Source organism: Elephantulus edwardii, unplaced genomic scaffold, assembly GCF_000299155.1.
Source record: "Elephantulus edwardii isolate Elephantulus edwardi_28Jun2011 unplaced genomic scaffold, EleEdw1.0 scaffold00057, whole genome shotgun sequence".
Taxonomy (NCBI): domain Eukaryota; kingdom Metazoa; phylum Chordata; class Mammalia; order Macroscelidea; family Macroscelididae; genus Elephantulus; species Elephantulus edwardii.
Window position 1 is genome coordinate 15,855,306 of NW_006399807.1, and position 17,865 is coordinate 15,873,170.

The 17,865-nt window shown below is 37.9% G+C and overlaps 1 protein-coding gene across 1 annotated transcript in view; it reads left to right on the forward strand.

The window, feature by feature from the left end:
* The window catches only part of PRRC2C (proline-rich coiled-coil 2C), a gene marked incomplete at its 3' end in the record, with an annotated part of 64,419 nt that overhangs the window by 25,078 nt on the left and 21,476 nt on the right, over nucleotides 1-17,865 (forward strand). The window contains 9 exon segments of the mRNA XM_006903589.1: nucleotides 603-852; nucleotides 4,268-4,478; nucleotides 5,238-7,472; nucleotides 9,875-10,083; nucleotides 13,150-13,304; nucleotides 14,561-15,413; nucleotides 15,729-15,814; nucleotides 16,686-16,874; nucleotides 16,976-17,227. Coding sequence (XP_006903651.1) covers nucleotides 603-852; nucleotides 4,268-4,478; nucleotides 5,238-7,472; nucleotides 9,875-10,083; nucleotides 13,150-13,304; nucleotides 14,561-15,413; nucleotides 15,729-15,814; nucleotides 16,686-16,874; nucleotides 16,976-17,227 — 4,440 coding nt within the window.

A 17,865-nucleotide genomic window follows, 5' to 3' on the forward strand; every position in this document is an offset into this window, starting at 1 on the left:
CTCTCAGGGCTAGGGATTTTGAACATTTCTTCATGTGCTTGTTGGCCATCTGAATGTCTTCCTTGGTGAAGTGTCTGTTCATATCCTGTGCCCATTTTGAAAAGGTTTTTTACACAGTGTTGTTGTTGTTGTTGTGTACCATTGAGTTGGAATCAACCCATAGCTGATTGTCTGGCCAGTTTACTAAGACAGTTACAGGGGAGGAGATTGTTACTCCTTGTCCTGCGGAGCAGTTGGTCATTTCAAATTCTGTGCCTTTGAGGTTGCAGCATAGCTTCTTATCAGTAGGCAGCTGGACCTAGACAAAACCTAGAATATGGAAAGCACACAGATTTACTTTGAAATTCTTTTCCTTTTTGACAAAACTTTGTCTTTGGCTTTCCCCTTTTTTCCTGCCCCATTTACCAACATATCTTCCTGGGAAATGTTAGAATTGAAATGATAGTTGCTTAAGTAAGTATAGGACAAAAGGTTATAATTAAACTTGTATTTCACCCCTCTCATCTTTTGAGTTTTCTCTAAAGGTATCAGAAAAAGACTACAATAGATTATATTAATTCATCCTGTAGAACTGAAATCTCAAGATGTGGGATCTTTTTCAGGAACAGATGAAGCAGCAGCAGTGGCAGCAGCAGCAACAGCAGGGAGTTCTTCCACAAACTGTTTCTTCACAACCATCCAGTGGTGCTGTTCCTCCTCCACCACACAGACCTCTTTACCAGCCCATGCAACCTCACCCACAGCATATAGCATCTATGGCTTTTGATCCAAGATGGCTTATGATGCAATCATATATGGATCCTCGCATGATGTCAGGAAGACCTGCTATGGATATTCCACCTATTCATCCTGGTTAGTTCAAATTGTCATTATCTTGTGGTTGACTTAATATATTTGCAGGATCAATGTTTTGTGGTATTTTCCCTTTTTTTCTTTTCTAAATACTGGTTTGCTTAAAAAGTTCAGTATCGTTGTCATGAATCATGTTTCATAAAATCAATCACCATTGAACCTTGCCCTTCACTACTCTTTCTTTTCGCCTGGATCCTTCCCATATACCTCTCCCCACCCATCCTGTGCAACCCTGTGGTTTTGCCCCTTCCTATTTCCCCCTTCTGCCCTCACTTGATGCCCATACATTTTTTAAAAGTTATCCTTCTATTGTTACAATAATCGTCTTGCACCGTAATTGTCATTTTGAGACTGTGTTAGTTCACTCAACATAGTACTCTCCAGCCTCTCCCAAGTAACATAGTATTTTTCAAATCGTTGCTCCTGTGTGCTGCACAATATCCCATTGTGTGAGTGTACCACAGTTTCTCAGTCCATTCAGATGTGGTTGGACAGTTGAACTCTTTTCATGTTCTTGCAATGGTGAATAATGCTACTGTGAACATTGGTGTACAAATCTGTGCTTGTGACTCAGCTCTATCTAATTTTCCTGGGGTGTATTCCTAGTAGTGGAATTGCTGGGTCATACGGAGTTTCTATGTTCAACTTTTTGAGGAAACACTAAATTATCTTCCAGAGTGCTTGCACCATTTTACAGTCTCACTAGCAGTGTATGAGAGTTCCCACCTCTCCACATCCTCCCCAACATTTATTACTTGCTGCCCTACTCAGCTTTCTCACTTGTCCTGCAGTGAGAGGATCTCATTGTGGTTTTGATTTGCATCTCTCTTACCTCCAGAGATTTTGAGCATTTTTTCATTTGTCTATTTGCCACCTGTATGTCCTCTCTGTGAAAAGTCTTTCCGTATCTGTCATTTGCCCATTTTGTAATTGGGTTATCAGTCTTTTTCCTTTGGAGGCCCAGGAGTATTCTTTAATTTTTGTTATGAGACCCTTGTTGAGATACTGTTGCCAAATGTTTGTTGCTTTCTTTTTACCCTGTTGGAAAAAGGTTTTGATGAGCACAGACATTTAATCTTTAAAAGTCCCATTCATTGATTTTTATCTTCTACAGGTTCTACTTTTCTGTATTTGGCAGTCTCTTTATACCATAGGCTAAGTCTTCAAAGCTTGGTCCCACTTTGTCTCTTACAGACTATTTTTTTGGGCTTTACTCCCAGGTCCCTGAGTTGATTTTTGTGTATGGTATGAGATGTGGATCTTAATTCAGCTTTCTGCAGGTAGCAGTCCAGTTTTTCCAGCACCCTTTGTTGAAGAGGTTGTAATTTCCCCATTTGATAGGTTTTATTTCATTTTTTAAAATCAGTTGACCATAGATAGCAGTGTCTATTTCTGAGTTCTCAGTTCTGTTCCACTGGTCTCTGTGCCTGTCATTGTACCAGTACCATGCTGTTTTGGTTACTACTGTGTAGTAGATTTTGAGGTCAGGGAATGCTATGCCACCCAATTCATTTTTGTTTTTCAGAAGGACTTTGCTTATTCAGGGTCTCTTTCCTCTCCCAGGAAACTTGAAAATTTCCCTTCCGTCTCCTTGATTGAGTGAATTTGGTAGCTGTATTAGGATTGCATTTGAACATGTCAATTGCTCTTGGTAGGGTCATCATTTTCACAATATTGAGTCTTCCTATCCATGAACAGGGCACATGTTTCCATTTATTTAGGTCTTTTATTTGTGTCTTGCAGAAATCTTCTGTAGTTTTCTTTGTTTCGGTCTTTGTGTCTCGAGTTAAGGTCATTCAGGTATCTCAGTTTGTGGTTGGCTTATGTAAATGGTATTGCTTTCTTTGTTTCCTTCTGTGTTTTCTTTGTTATTGTAGAGGAATCCCACTGATTTTTAGAAAATGTTTTTACTCTTTCTCCATTGAGAATGATATTGGCTCTTGGTTTTGCTTCCCCCCCCCCACACTTTGTTGAAAACATTCCCTTCTATTCCACTTTTGCAGAGTGTCTTATCAGGAAGGGGTATTGGATTTTGTCAGATGCCCTTTCTGCATAAATTGGTAGGCTCATATGGTTCTTATTATTTGCTTTGTTAGTGTGGTGAATTACGTTGATTGTTTTTCTTATGTTGAACCATCCTTGCATACTTGGTATGAATCCCACTTTGTCATGCTGAATTGTGGGGGCTTTTTGCTGTGCTTTTGTAGTCTATTGGCTTTTGTTAAGGATTTTCATTTTATGTTCATGAGAGATGTTGGTCTATCGGGGTTTTTTTCTTGGTAATACCTTTGCCTACTTTCAGTATTAGGATTATACTTGTTTCATAGAATGTCTCTGAGAGTGTTCCTTGTTTTCTGTTTATAAATACGTTAAATAGAATTGGTGAAAAATCTTCTATGAATGTTTGGTAGAATTCAGCCATGAAGGCATCTGGTCCAGAACTTTTTTTTGTGGGGGAATTTTTTTATGACCTACTCAGTTTCTTCTTCTTCTTTTTTTTTTTTTTTTAATTTTATTATTTTTGTGTGAGTGTACCGTCAAATCAGATCTGACTGGTACAGGAGGACATTGTTCCTCCTTCCCCCGGCAGAGCATCTGGTGGATTCGAACCATGTGCCTGTGGGATTGTAGTTGCAGCTCCTTCAGTTTCTTCTTTTGTGATGGGTCTGTTCAAGTGTTCTACATCTTGACCGTGTCAAGCTGGGTAGGACATGAATTTGAAGGAATTTGTCCACTTTCTCTAAGTTTTCGAATTTATAGGTTTTCATTTTTAGTATTAATTCTTTTGAGGATATGTCCTAGTAAGAACTTACATAAAATACTTATATTTTAAACAAATACTGTCTTTGAATACAGAGTAGTTAATTGCTGTTTTCTTGTAATGATTGTAAGGAAAATATTATTGAAAATTTTTGAGATCCAACTTCTTCTCTGTCTTAACATCTGTTACTGGCCACATTGTTTTTGCCCTTTTAAGTATTTCTTTGTTTAAATTTGTCCACATATATCTTAGCCTTTTCTAGTGCTCTGTTAGTTATTAGCCTGCCTTTGAAATTACCTTACAGATTTTTTATGGAAATGATCTAGCAGCTTTTTTATGGAATCTATCACAGTAAATTCTGATAACACTGATTAAAGATGATGGAATACTCATTTTAAAGTTCACGCTGAAATTTTAAAATTGTAGTTCACTGCTGTGAAGTCAGTGCCAACGTATAGTTTCTGAAGCTATAAAACTAACATGTTTTTATTTATGTTAATATTTATAGATCAGACCCCTATTTTCCACTAATGATTTGCTAAATCCATTTTACTTAGGGCAGGAGGGACATGTTTGCATGTAGAGAATAGCAGGTAAATTTTAGGTATGTCTTATTTTATTACTTTTCCCATTTTTCCTCTTCTTCTGAAACAGGAATGATTCCTCCTAAGCCATTAATAAGAAGAGACCAGATGGAAGGGTCACCCAGCAGTTCTGAGTCATTTGAGCATATGGCTCGACCCACAAGAGAGCATGCTATTTCCCTCTCTGAGCCTCGAATGATGTGGGGATCAGAGCCTTATCCTCATGCTGAGCCTCAGCAGGCAACCACTCCCAAGATAACAGAAGAATCTGAGGATGTAAGGTAACAGATTATTTTAGTTATTACTAGACTAAATAAAATATATAGTCAAAACCAAGCCTGTTCACATTAAGTGTATTTCAGCAAAGTGCTGCCCACTGTCAGGTTTCTGAGTCTGTAAAATCTTTACAAGAACTGCCCATCTCTTTCCATTGGTGCACCTTGTGGATTCAGGATTTAAAGGGTGGGACAGGTAGAACTGTAGTATTTGTAGTATCCTTGAACTTCATTCTGATTTAGGGCTGAGCCATAAGTCTGTTTTGTGTGCTTTATTTTGTTTAAATTTTACTATAGTTATAATTTCAATGTGAAGAAGGATATTCTGACGTGTTTTCTGGCCAAAAAAAAAATACCATTTTTTCACCAATGGAAAATTGTATGTATTTAATTACAATATCTTTGGAAATTTTGTAAGGCCAAGAAAAGGAGAAAACCAAACAGAAAAATATTTTGAAGTGGCAGCTGTATAGTTGCAACTTCTGTCTGTTAACACCTGCATTTTGTAAAATTTCATAATCATTTCAAACTACTTAAACAAATGGATGTCTTGATATGTACATTCTAGGTAGAAATTATTAGTCTTAATGGGTTAGAAATATTAACTCTAAACTTTCAGAGAGACAGAGTTATTCTTGTGATTAAGATTTAATGCTTCATGTTTTTAAAATAGGGCAGTTGTTTTACTGTACATTTATATGTAGCGATAGTTTTGCTTTGTTGGAATTATATGTAGATATAATGTCTTTGTTCTCTTCGTCATAGGCCTGAAGTCTCATTGGAACAAGACCATATCACTCCTGCTTATCCTGTAGAGCATAGTCAGTTGGAGTCTCATCCAAAAGCAGACTTTCTCAGAGAATCAAGTGAGACTGAAGCACAGAAGTTTCTAAGTAGATCTGTGGAAGATGTTAGACCTCACCATACTGACACGAACAGCCTGTCTGTCTGTTTTGAAGTATCTGATCAGAAGACTGGATCTACTCAAGAAGAGCGAGTTTCAGCTGTAGAAAGTCAGCCTATTCGGAAAAGAAGTGTTTCGCATGGCTCTAACCATACTCAGAAATCAGAGGAGCAAAGAAGTGAACCATTTGCAAGCATTCCTAAAGTAACAAGCAGATGCATTGATTCAAAAGAACCAGCAGAAAGACCAGAGGAAAAACCAAAAAAGGATGGTTTCACACGCTCTTCAGAAGGACCAAAATCTGAGAAGCTGTATAAATCTAAATCTGAAACTCGTTGGGGCCCACGACCAAGCTCCAGCAGACGAGATGAAGGTAATGATAGGCCTGTGAGAAGATCAGGTCCCATTAAAAAGCCTATTCTTAGAGACATGAAAGAAGAGCGGGAGCAAAGAAAGGAGAAAGAAGGAGAAAAGGTTACCGAAAAAGCTATAAAATCAGAAAAGACCGAAAAGAAGGATCCTGTTCCTCCACCCCCTCCACCTCCAGCACCAGTCCAGCCACAGTCCGTTCCACCACCAACCCAAATAGAAGGAGAGAAACCTCCTGCAACAGAAAATACTGCTTTGGCTCAAAAGACAGCTCCAGATACAAAAGCTTTGGAGCCTCTAAATACTGTTCAGGTAGAGACTACAACTAAAACTGTAAACCAGCAAACTGTCCCAGCACCTGCAGTGAAAGATGAGAAACAGCCTGAGAAAGTCATCACTAAAGACCTTGTAGAAAGACCTCGAACAGAGTCAAGACCAGTAGTTAAAAAAGAGCCACCTTTACAAACCCCTCGGACTTACTGGAAAGAAGCTAGAGATAGAGACTGGTTTCCAGATCAAGGATACAGAGGTCGAGGCCGAGGAGAATATTACTCCAGAGGACGAAGCTATAGAGGCTCTTATGGAGGACGTGGCCGGGGTGGTAGAGGGCATACTCGAGACTATCCTCAGTTTAGAGACAATAAGCCGAGAACAGAGCATGTGCCCTCAGGGCCTCTGAGGCAGCGAGAAGAGAGTGAAACAAGAAGTGAGAGCTCTGATTTTGAAGTCGTTCCTAAAAGACGACGACAGCGGGGTTCAGAGACCGACACGGACAGTGAAATTCACGAAAGTGCAAGCGACAAGGATAGTTTAAGCAAAGGTAAACTCTCCAAAAGAGAGGAAAGATCAGAACACAAAAAACCTATAAAACCTCAGTCATCTTTCAAGCCTGAAAATCATGTACGATTAGATAATAGAGCACATGAAAAACCATACATGAGGGATGATGATAAATCTAAGCCAGGTTTCCTTCCTAAAGGAGAACCAACAAGGCGAGGCCGAGGCGGAACATTCAGACGTGGTGGAAGGGATCCTGGAGGGCGCCCATCACGTCCTCCCACCTTACGAAGGCCTGCTTATCGTGACAATCAGTGGAATCCAAGGCAGCCAGAAACTCCTAAACTAGAAGATGGGGAGCTGCCCAGACGACATGAGCCATTTATTCCTATGGCAGCAGATAAACGCCCCCCAAAATTTGAGCGGAAATTTGACCCAACTAGAGAGAGACCCCGAAGGCAACGCCCCACCAGACCGCCACGGCAAGATAAGCCTCCGAGGTTCAGACGGCTGAGAGAAAGAGAGGCTGCTTCTAAAACAAATGAGGCACCAGTGGCCACAAATAGCACAGTTAACAGTGTGGCTCAGGAACCAGTCAACACTGCTGGGGATGTTTCTGGCAATAAGACACCAGACTTATCTAATCAGAACTCATCAGATCAGGCCAATGAGGAATGGGAAACTGCTTCTGAAAGTAGTGATTTCAATGAAAGGCGTGAGAGGGACGAAAAAAAAAATGCTGATTTGAATGTACAGACAGTTGTAAAGCCTGGAGAGAGTGCTTTACCTCCAAAGAGGGAGATAGCAAAGAGAAGTTTTTCCAGTCAGAGACCTGGGGTAGATCGCCAGAATCGGCGGGGCAACAATGGTCCACCCAAATCAGGAAGGAATTTCTCAGGTCCTAGGAATGAAAGAAGGAATGGCCCCCCATCGAAAGGTGGAAAGAGAGGGTGAGTGTTTTTCTTTAGATGTAATTCCTTTTGTGCCTTTTAAAAAACCTAATGGTAGTTTTCTAAATTCAGCTATGAAGAGACCATTCTGGATAGAGGATTAAGACGGATGCTCTGTTCTCAAAGTGTAAGCATGCTAGCAGAGGAAGGTTAATGAAAGTGCCTCAGAAGTCTGCCTACTAAACTCTATTTTCTGCAAGAGACTTCTTGGGAACTTTTCACTTTGGGAGAAATCTCCATACTGTTGGGGGAGTGTGTACAAAGTCCTCTGTTTCATAAGTAATCTTACTGCTCATTGCTCCTTTTTTTAATTGATTTTCCCTCATTGTAAAACTGTGGTGCTACACAGATGTCCTCTGGGACTTAATTTGTTGTTTTTAAACACACATACACACACCCTCCCCCCAAAAAAGCAACTTAGTTCTCTTTACTAGCTTCCTAAAAGTGAATGATGATTCTTAAGGGTAAGTAATAGCTTCCCTCCAGTTTCAGTTTTAAACAATCCAGTTAGAGAGAGGACCAGAAAACAAAGCCATACCCAGCTGCCAAGACGGATCACATAAGCAGCCTAATTGAATATTTAAACAATGTTCCTAAATTATACTATGTCAACTCTTGGTTATAGTATTGTTGTAAACATAAAAATATTTAACCATTGCTATCTTAAGTGTTAAAAAGCATTAGTTAATTGGCAGTTAAAAATTCAAATGTCTACATTGAAAAGTAGACTGTTACTTTTTTACCGGATTAGCTCTTTGCTTCCTCAGCAATAAAATGAAAAGAAAGTATGAATATATTAAGATTACTGAATTTATAACTGTATAGGAGAACATCTTTTAGAGTGTGTTCTATTTTCAGAATAAATTCTCAAATTCTAGCCCAAAGTGATGAAAAGATTCTTAAACAATGTTGTGTTATAATCAGAGTTCCTTAGTTACATGTTTAGCATTTTAGGTTACTAGACTGATAAGACATTTTTGTTTTCCAGGTAATAATTTAAATTTTTCAGGAAAATATTGTAACCATGTCTGCTTACCTACATTTGAGACTTCTTTAAAAGTCCAAGAGAACTAGGATGACAAATGTACTATACAATATAGGTTATTAACTATATCTTGGAATTTCAGATAATAATGCTTAAAGGAAATTTTAATCCGGTATTTGTGCTGTGTAGATAGGAACAACTTGGAACTTCAGATATAGCAATCTGGTTGCACTTTCATGTTTTGTAAAATACCCAGCTTCTTCTTGTTGTTGCTGCTGTTTTAGTTTTTGTTAGGTGCCGTTAAATCTAGTATGACTCATAGCGACAAGATCTGAACCCTATTCTATCTTGTGCCATCCTCACAGTTCTGACCACAAGAGCTCATTGCAACAGTCATCGTGTCAGTCCACCTGATTGAGGGTCTTCCTCTCCTTTGCTGACCCTCCACCCTTCCCAGCTAGAAGAAATTTTAATTTATTCAAATTTTTGAAGGCATGCTCTATGTTAGGCACTTAATCAGCTTTTTATCTTGCATGATACAGGCTAAGATAAATTAATAAATATCAGAAGGATATTATTTTGTTCATATCATAGCAAAGCTTAAAAAAAGTATTTGATTTATGAAGTGAACAAAATCATAAAAAATGTTATGTTTACATTCATGTATGAATGTAATTAAAACTTCACAAATACATGTAGGTATACTTCAGCTTTTACAAGTTCCTTTTCAGGCCTCCAGAGTAAAGCCACAGTAAAGGAACTTGTTTGCCTTTTGTTTGTTTCTTTGTGTGTAAAACAGTAACATTACTTGCCTTTTGTTTGTTTCTTAGTTTGTATAAAGTAACATTACTTTCCTATGGTACACACTTACAGTGCTTGTTGTGAATTCTCCTATCATTGATGTACTTTAGTTTACCTTGACACAATAAGCAAAGTCAGTAAATCTTCAGAGTATAATTAGAAACCTAAAAATTTACTGTTGGGAAGAATTCTAGGGAACTAGTCTAGTCTCCTTGTTTTGAAAGGTTGATTTTAGGAAACAGCTTGTTGTTGTTTATAGAAATGCATATATTGTCACTGGGGGCCCTTGAGTCAACTATGACTCATAACAGCTGTTTAAACAACAGATCTTAATCCAGTCCTGTGCCATATCTGGTATGTTCAAACCCATTGTTAATAGTCATTGTCTATCAGATCTATTAAGAATTTTCCTCTATGACCCTGCACCTTTCCCAACATGATGTCTTATTCTAAGGACTAGTCCCTTCTGTACTCAACAAAAATCAAAATGGTATTATAGTTAGAATCTTCTCATTTAGTACAGATTCTTAGAACTTTGGAAATTAGTAAAAGAAATATTTTTGTTTTATTTAGGTATATGGAGGTATTAATAGCTCAAGTTGTTACTGTTTTGCAGACCGTTTGATGACCAGTCTACAGGCACAACTGGCACGGACCCCGTCAATGGTAGCTCTGTGCATCAACAGGAGGGAGCACCTAATGGTCCAGGACAGAAGAACAGCAAAGAGACAACTGGGAAAAAAAGAGAAGACCCAAAACCAGGCCCAAAAAAACCCAAAGAGAAAGTAGATGCTCTCTCACAGTTTGATCTTAACAATTATGCAAGTATGTCTGTTACTGTTTTCTTTATTCTTTTATTGACTCAACCTTTTCCTTATTTTTCATTCTGTTAGTAGTTCTAGAAATTCCATGCACCAAAAATATTCCAGGTTGTGTGGATACAGTAGTGTTTGTTTCTACACAATATCCCTGCCATCAAAAAGGGAACAACTCAGGAAGGGTGGGGTTTGGGGACCACTGATAAACTGCAGTGAAAGGGCCAGGAGCCACAGTAGATTTCACGGAGCTTCCTTAGCTCCTTGCTGTTCATCTATCAGGCTTCTAGAGATCAGTGCCCTCAGGTTAGGTGCATAGTTTGCTGTTGACCCAACAATCCCTCCAGGGTGTTTTGTCTGATCTATGAGAGTTCCCAGATTTAGGTTTCCAGCCAGGTCAGTCCCTCCATTTAGACTTATATGATGAGCCAGATGTCAGCCTAAGTCTTTCCTAACCTTTCTTTCTAAAATATGCATGATAAATTCTCATGTAATTACAACACAGAGCAAATATCTTAAGAAATATAGCACAAGGCGGTGTACCAGTTATGTATGAACTATTAGACTAGCTATATCATGTTACGGTTATAAAACAGTTCTTGATTTCAGCCCTATTGAAATTACTTTCCATATTTTTCTCAGTATGCTCTTACTCTCAGTCTGGGAATATCTCATAGGGATATTGTGTAATAAATTTAATAGTTCAGAATTTTTTGTTGAAATTTTAACCTGTGTACCTGTAAATTTTGCCTAGTCTGGAAAGAAAGCATTGTTTTATATTAATAAGGCCATAACTGCATAAACCATATAACCAAACCACCGTCTAGTTTTGAGGGAAAAGACATGAGATTGGCTTGCCACTAGCACTGTGCTTTGAGCTCAAGAAAGAGTTACCTAGGAGTCTTTGTGAAAGTCTCTTGTCAGAGACCTCTCTAGAGCACTGAAGAGTAATAATACAATCTGGACTGAGGTTGATAGAAGGATTGATGTCTTTGAGTTATGGTGCTGGAGAAGAGTATTGAACCTACCGTGGACTGCCAGGAGAACAAATAGGCCAGTGCTGAAGAGGGTGAAACCAAGCTGCATCCTAGAAGCAAAAATTTTTAATCTCTGTCTCACATTCTTTGGGCCATGTGGCCAGGAAGAAGAACCAGTCTTTGGAGAAAGGCATCATGCTTGGAAGTGTGGACAGCACAGGAGAGGAAGACCCAGGATGAGATGGATTGACTCAGTGACTGGAGAAATGGGATTAGGTCTTTTGGAGATGATGAGATTGGCTCAGGATAGGGCAGTGTTCAGAGCTATTGTACATAAGGTTGCTATGCGTCAAAAGTGACTCGACAGTATGTAACAACAACAGGAGGCATAGTGGTTAAAAGAGCTTGGTTGCTAACAGAAGGTTGGTGGTTCAAACCTACCAGCCTTGAGTAGGAGAAGGATGGAACAGTCTGTAAAGATTTATAGTTTTGGAAACCCTAAAGGACATTTAGGAATCACAATCTTAATTGAATGCCTTGAATTTTAGTTATCAAGGGAAAGGTAATGATGATTCAGTGGTAGAGTTCTTGTCTTACACATAGAGAACCCTGGTTCAGGTAAATGCACCTTTGTTCAGCTGAATGCTGAGCATGTTTCAGCAGAGCCTCTAGACTTAAGCAGACTAAGAAAAGGAGCCTGGCAATCTACTTAGGAAAGTGAACCCTATCGATCACAATAGTTTGATCCATAGCCAGTTTTCAGGATGAAGCAAGGCTAAGCAGTGATTGGTTTTATTGTCTATCAGTTGCCATGGGTTAGAGAGAGACTGACTTCACAGTACCTAACAAGTCATCACAGAAGGAAAGAAATCTTCATGGTAGAAATAGAGGTGCTTTTTTTTTTTTAGAAATAGAGGCTTTTTGTGATACACTGACTCAACTAAAATCACATCTGCTTCCAGTATAGCATTGATACTTGCTAAAGTTTTTGATAAGGATAATTCCCAGGGTTTCATTGTACTTCTTTAAAAAGGAGAACAATAACTATCTTGTCTTGCCAGATAAGTGGGAAGGCACAGAAAACAAGATTGAAATACTTAATTCCTATCTGTTTATAGGCTCTCTGTGTCTTAAAAAGGAAAGGAATGTTGAATAAGTTTATAACTTTTATAAAATTGATGCTTGAAGATAGAGTGGATGGTAGTTACTGTGTCTTAGTATATTAGAATAGTAATATGTTATATAGTAAATACTTTTTAATTGTTATATATTTACTATATAATAGTGAATAGGACACATTGTTGCTGTCAATACTTTGGGAAAGCCATGAAATCGTAGGGTATCAAAGTGAAATTTGATAAAAAGCAGTAAGAAAATTAGCAAATATCTATGGATAAACATTTTGTTCCCGATTGGTACCTTCAGATCACTTCTTCCTCATCGTGATTTAACGTAGTAGAGAATAAAACTCTTGCTTGGACCTGTGTCATCCTTACAGTTCTTATCATGAGCCAGTTGTTAACATCTACCATGTCAGCCCATCTCTTTTAGGGTCTTCTTTCCCACCACCACCCCTTTCTTTGCTGACTCTCTATTTTACCAAGCTTGATGTCTGTCTCGGTGACTAGTCCTTTCTGTTATATTTCCAAAGTACATGAGACAAAGTGTCTCCATATTTGCATTCTGGCTACACTTCTTCCAAAACAGGTTTATTCTTCTGGCATTCCGTAGCATATTCAGTATTCTTAGCCAACAATAAAAATTCAAATATGCCAGTAACTAGTTTCCCTTGTGCTTTGTCCTGGCTTACACACGCGTTAGGAGACAAGAAAATACTATGCCTTACATCAAGGCACATTTAAGTTTCCAAACTGATACCCTTGTTCTTAGCACTTTTAAAAAGTCCTTGAGTTACTAGTGAATTTCCTTCTTATGCTATAGAAAAGGACAGATAAGTTAAACTTTAAATTATTGTTACCTTGTGTCTCTGGCTTCTTTTTCTTTTTTAAAATGCAATTGGACTAAACATTACTGTATTTAAACTTTCTTTAACTGAAAAATGAGAATCTGATTTTTGAGGGTTTTTTTGATGACTACAGGTGTTGTTATTATTGATGACCATCCTGAAGTAACAGTTGTTGAAGATCCCCAGTCAAATCTGAATGATGATGGTTTTACTGAAGTGGTATCCAAAAAACAACAGAAACGTTTACAGGATGAAGAACGTAGAAAGAAAGAAGAACAAATCATACAGGTTTAAAACTTGTTTCATTTAGTTTTTTATTCATAATGCTGCCCAGTGTGTGCTAGCAAATGACCAAATTGTTTTAATTATTTAGGTACTATGATTTTCTCATCATAGAAATTTAAAATAGCTATAGTTCACCACTTCCCTTAGAGTGGACCATCTTTAATGCAGAGATGTCGTTCTTATTTTGACCTTGGTTATCTTATTTGATTTTAGCATGCATCATGACAGTTACAGAAGCAATTCAGAATTATCTTTGAAATCTAATGACCCAACTACTATGATCCAGTAGATTGCAGTTTCTCTTTTTTTATTAGATTTTAATGAAAGTTTATAAAAGACCTTGGATTTCCATTCATTCATTGTTGCACAGATTGCCGTTTCTTTAACTATAAAAGTTTTTATTCTAAATTTCTTTAAATATGTAAGATAAATCATTCCATTTAAAAGGAACCAAATCACCCATTTTGCTTAATACCAATACAAACCGTAAAATGGGAGAAGTCTAAAACAAAACTCATATTTTTCTCTTTTTTAAAAAAAAAGAAATAATCCCCAAACCAACCAAAGTTACTGAACCAGTCATGGCTAGAGGAAAACCTAAGACTCTTGCCCTAATTCACCCTTTTTGTAAAACTGAAACCACTCTTGAGGTCACCTTTCAGCCAAACGATAGATGAGATTTTACAAAAAAACATGTCCATTTTTGAGTAATATGTCCCTTAAACAGTTAACTGTTTAAGATCAAACTGAAAAGAAAATAATGAGAATGAAAGACTGATTGAATTTGTAACCACTGTCATGGAACAATATTATATTTCTAAATAAGACATTTAGTAAGTAATTTAGTAAATAAGAATTTAGTAAGTATTAAGACTAGATCTTTTTAAAAGTAATTTTTTATTTTATGTGGACAGTACAGTAATAACATATACCCTATATAGCATACACTAGAGCAGCACTCTTGGAATTCATAGTAATATAGCTGGTCTTTATTAAATGAGAACTGCTGCTAGCCTTTGCCAGATGAAGTTGAATGTTCTTACCAAATGAATTTACTACAAACTTTGACCGTATGTGGATTTTAGATTATGGAAAAGGGCTTACACATAAAAAATTTATAATATGTATTTGTTAGAAGACTTGACATTTTCTCTCTGTAGAGTACATATTTTTTAAATATTCCATTAGAAATTACATTTATAAACCATTCCTTTGAACTGAGTTGTTGAATTGGTTCCTATCAATTTTCTTATTTTAAGGTTTGGAACAAAAAGAATGCAAATGAAAAGGGAAGAAGTCAGACATCTAAACTTCCTCCAAGATTTGCTAAAAAACAGAGTACAGGAACGCAGCAAGTACAGTCTCCAGCCTCAGCTCCAGCTGTAGCTTCAGTTACAGTTGCAGCTTCAACCACAGCTCCAGCCTCCACCTCGGCATCTGTTTCAGTCTCAGGCACAACTCCAGTTCTAGTATCAGCCTTACCTCCAGTTCCAGCATCAACTTCAGCTCCGGTTTTAGCGTCATCCTCTGCCTCAGTTCCATCCTCAGCCTCAACTCCAGCCTCTACCTCAGCCATACCCTCTTCCTCAACTCCAGTTCCAACCCCAACCCCACCCTCCATCCCTGTTCCAGCGCCAACACCCATCCTTGCTTCAGTCTCAGCTCCAGCCTCAGTTCCCATCCTTGCCACAGGGCCATCCCCCATTCCCATCCTTGCTTCAGCCCTAGCACCTGCTTCAGCTCCCGCTCCAACCCCAACAGTTTCCATCCCAACTTCCTCAACAGTCTCTGCTCCACCTGTCCCAGCTTCAGCTCCATCTGGCTCCATGCCACTTGCCCCAGCCTCAACTCCTGCTCCAGTGCCAGCTGTCTCAGCTCAGACTCAAGCACAGGCCCACAAAGCAGTCCAGAATTCACTCCAAGCTACCACACAGCCTCCAAAACAGCCACCCCCTTCAATTAGGCTTCCTTCAGCTCAGACACCTAATGGCACAGAGTATGTAAGTACAGGGAAATCCGTCCAAAACTCCCAATCCCACAGTACTCTTACAGCTGAATTGTGGGAGAACAAGGTCGCCCCATCTACTGTGCTGAATGACATCTCAAAGAAATGTAAGTTTGTCACAGAAATGACAGAGAGCAGGGAATATTGAGCTTGGGGGGTTTCTGAGTTTTTTTGAGGGGAAAATTACGCCCAGTTGTATTTATATACTCAGTTTTATCAAGCCATCTTTCTCATTTTTTTCTTAATAAGAAGCTCTGTAATCATTTCTTAGCTTCCATAAATTTTAATGGCTTATGCTCATTTTGTGATAATTTTAAGTATGATGTGTTCCATTGAGTATCATTGAAAGGAAAGATTTAGCAAGTTAGGGAATGTTAGTCTTTAAATGTTAACGATCACATTGTCTATGGATTTCTCTTCAGTAGGTCCCATTAGTCCACCACAGCCACCTTCAGTCAGTGCATGGAATAAGCCTTTAACGTCATTTGGATCAGCTACTTCATCAGAGGTAGGAATAAGACTGGTTTGGTGCAATCAGTGTGGCAGAACTTCCTTAAAACAGTTTTCAAACTTAAGCAAGTAGCAGAATCATTTGGAGGGCTTACTAACCCAACCCAGAATTATGGATTCATAGGTTGGGTCAAGGTCTGAGTATAGTGCTAACATTTTTCCCAAGTAATGCTAATGAGGTTTTGTTTGTTTGTTAAATGCCATTTCTGTTTCCCATTTCTGTTATTTGCCATTTTCTATGCAGTACAATTACTTGGAAGCAGAATTCACAGAAGATGGTAGTAGTTCAATAAAATTTTTCAGATAGACACAGTATAAGACCATTGATTCCTCATTCATTTATTCAACAAAACATTTCCCATTTGTGTTGTACTAGGCACTTTTCGAATAGGTGTGCTTAGGACAGCTGCATGAGGAAAGTGGGTAGGGGAAAACAGACCAAAAGCAGCTTTCTTGGGAACTTAACTCTGTAAGGGGAAACCAGCAATAAATAACATAAATGCAGTGTGTTAGATGGTGATTTGTGCAAAGGAGAAAAGTAAATAAACCAGCAAAATACACAAGTAATTTCTCAAAGTGTGTGGATCATTTGAAAATCAAGTGGCCAGGAAAGCTTGCTGGTGTAATTGAGTTAAAGGAGATCAGAAGGCTTGCTGTCTATTTAAATACATGAGGGAAAGTGATACCAAGTTTAGAGAATGGTGAATACAAAATTTTTGCAGCAAGAACATACCTGGTGTGTTTAATGAACCTGGAACTCCTTAGTAGAATGGAGTAAGAGATGGGAAGAGAATGTGGCATTATATAAATTAGTCAAATTTGAGTTCTTTCTTTCTGGATTGACAATTTTGTAATAATTTTCTTACTAGGTCACAAAGAATGGCCAGGAAAGTGGAGTTGAAATAGGAATTGATACTATTCAATTCGGTGCTCCAGCTTCAAATGGTAATGAAAACGAAGTTGTTCCGGTACTTTCGGATAAACCTACTGACAAAATACCTGAACCTAAAGAACAGCGGCAGAAGCAACCACGGGCAGGGCCTATCAAAGCCCAGAAGGTGAATATCATTCTTATTCCAGATACAATTTCATGAAAGCCCTTAAAGTTTAATTAATATCTTTAATCATCATACATTCTTACCATAAACACTGCATTTAGCTTCCAGATCTGAGTCCAGTAGAAAACAAAGAACATAAACCTGGTCCCATTGGAAAAGAACGTTCATTAAAAAATAGAAAAGTAAAAGATGTCCAGCAGGTGGAGCCAGAAGGACAAGAGAAGTCAGCATCTACTGCAGGCAGAAGTACAGATTCTGTCACGACGAAGGAAACCAAAGCTGTTTCGGAAATGTCTGCTGAAATAGGAACCATGATTTCTGTATCATCGGCAGAATTTGGCACTAATGCAAAGGTAAACAGCATGCAGGAATTACTAGGACAACTGATAAAAAGTATATCTAATAGAATTGACAAAAGCAACAATACACTTTTTTTTTTCTTTCTCTTGGAACATAAAATTTTGTTAAGTACTATGGTTACTTTTTTCTACGGAGAAGATTTTCTTTTTAAAGTTACATAAAGATAAAAAGAATTAGCTAAAAAGTCTTTACGGAATTTTTTTTTTCTCGTATCAGTTTTCTCTTGTTATTCAGGCTGGGCTTAAAGTGATAGAAGTCTTCACAAGATTGGAATATGCTTTGAAAGAATGGAATAGAGTTATAGTATAGCCTTAACATTTAACATGCCCATTAGTGAGATTACAAAGTAATAAAATGAGACAAAAATCAAAAGGTTTGAATTTTTTTTTTTCTTTTTTTACACTACTTTTGATATATAGTCTTCTTAGCTGTAGTATTGGCAGTTTTATTTCAGGGTTGAAGCAAGCTCTATTTCACTGATTGAGCACCAAGAGAACATAGTTGGTAGATTTATAGGAGTCATATTGACTGGAAAAAGTGCATATCTCTTTATATATATATATATATAATTTTATTTTTTGTGCATTGTACCATCAAATCAGATCTGACTGGTACAGGAGGAGATTGTCCC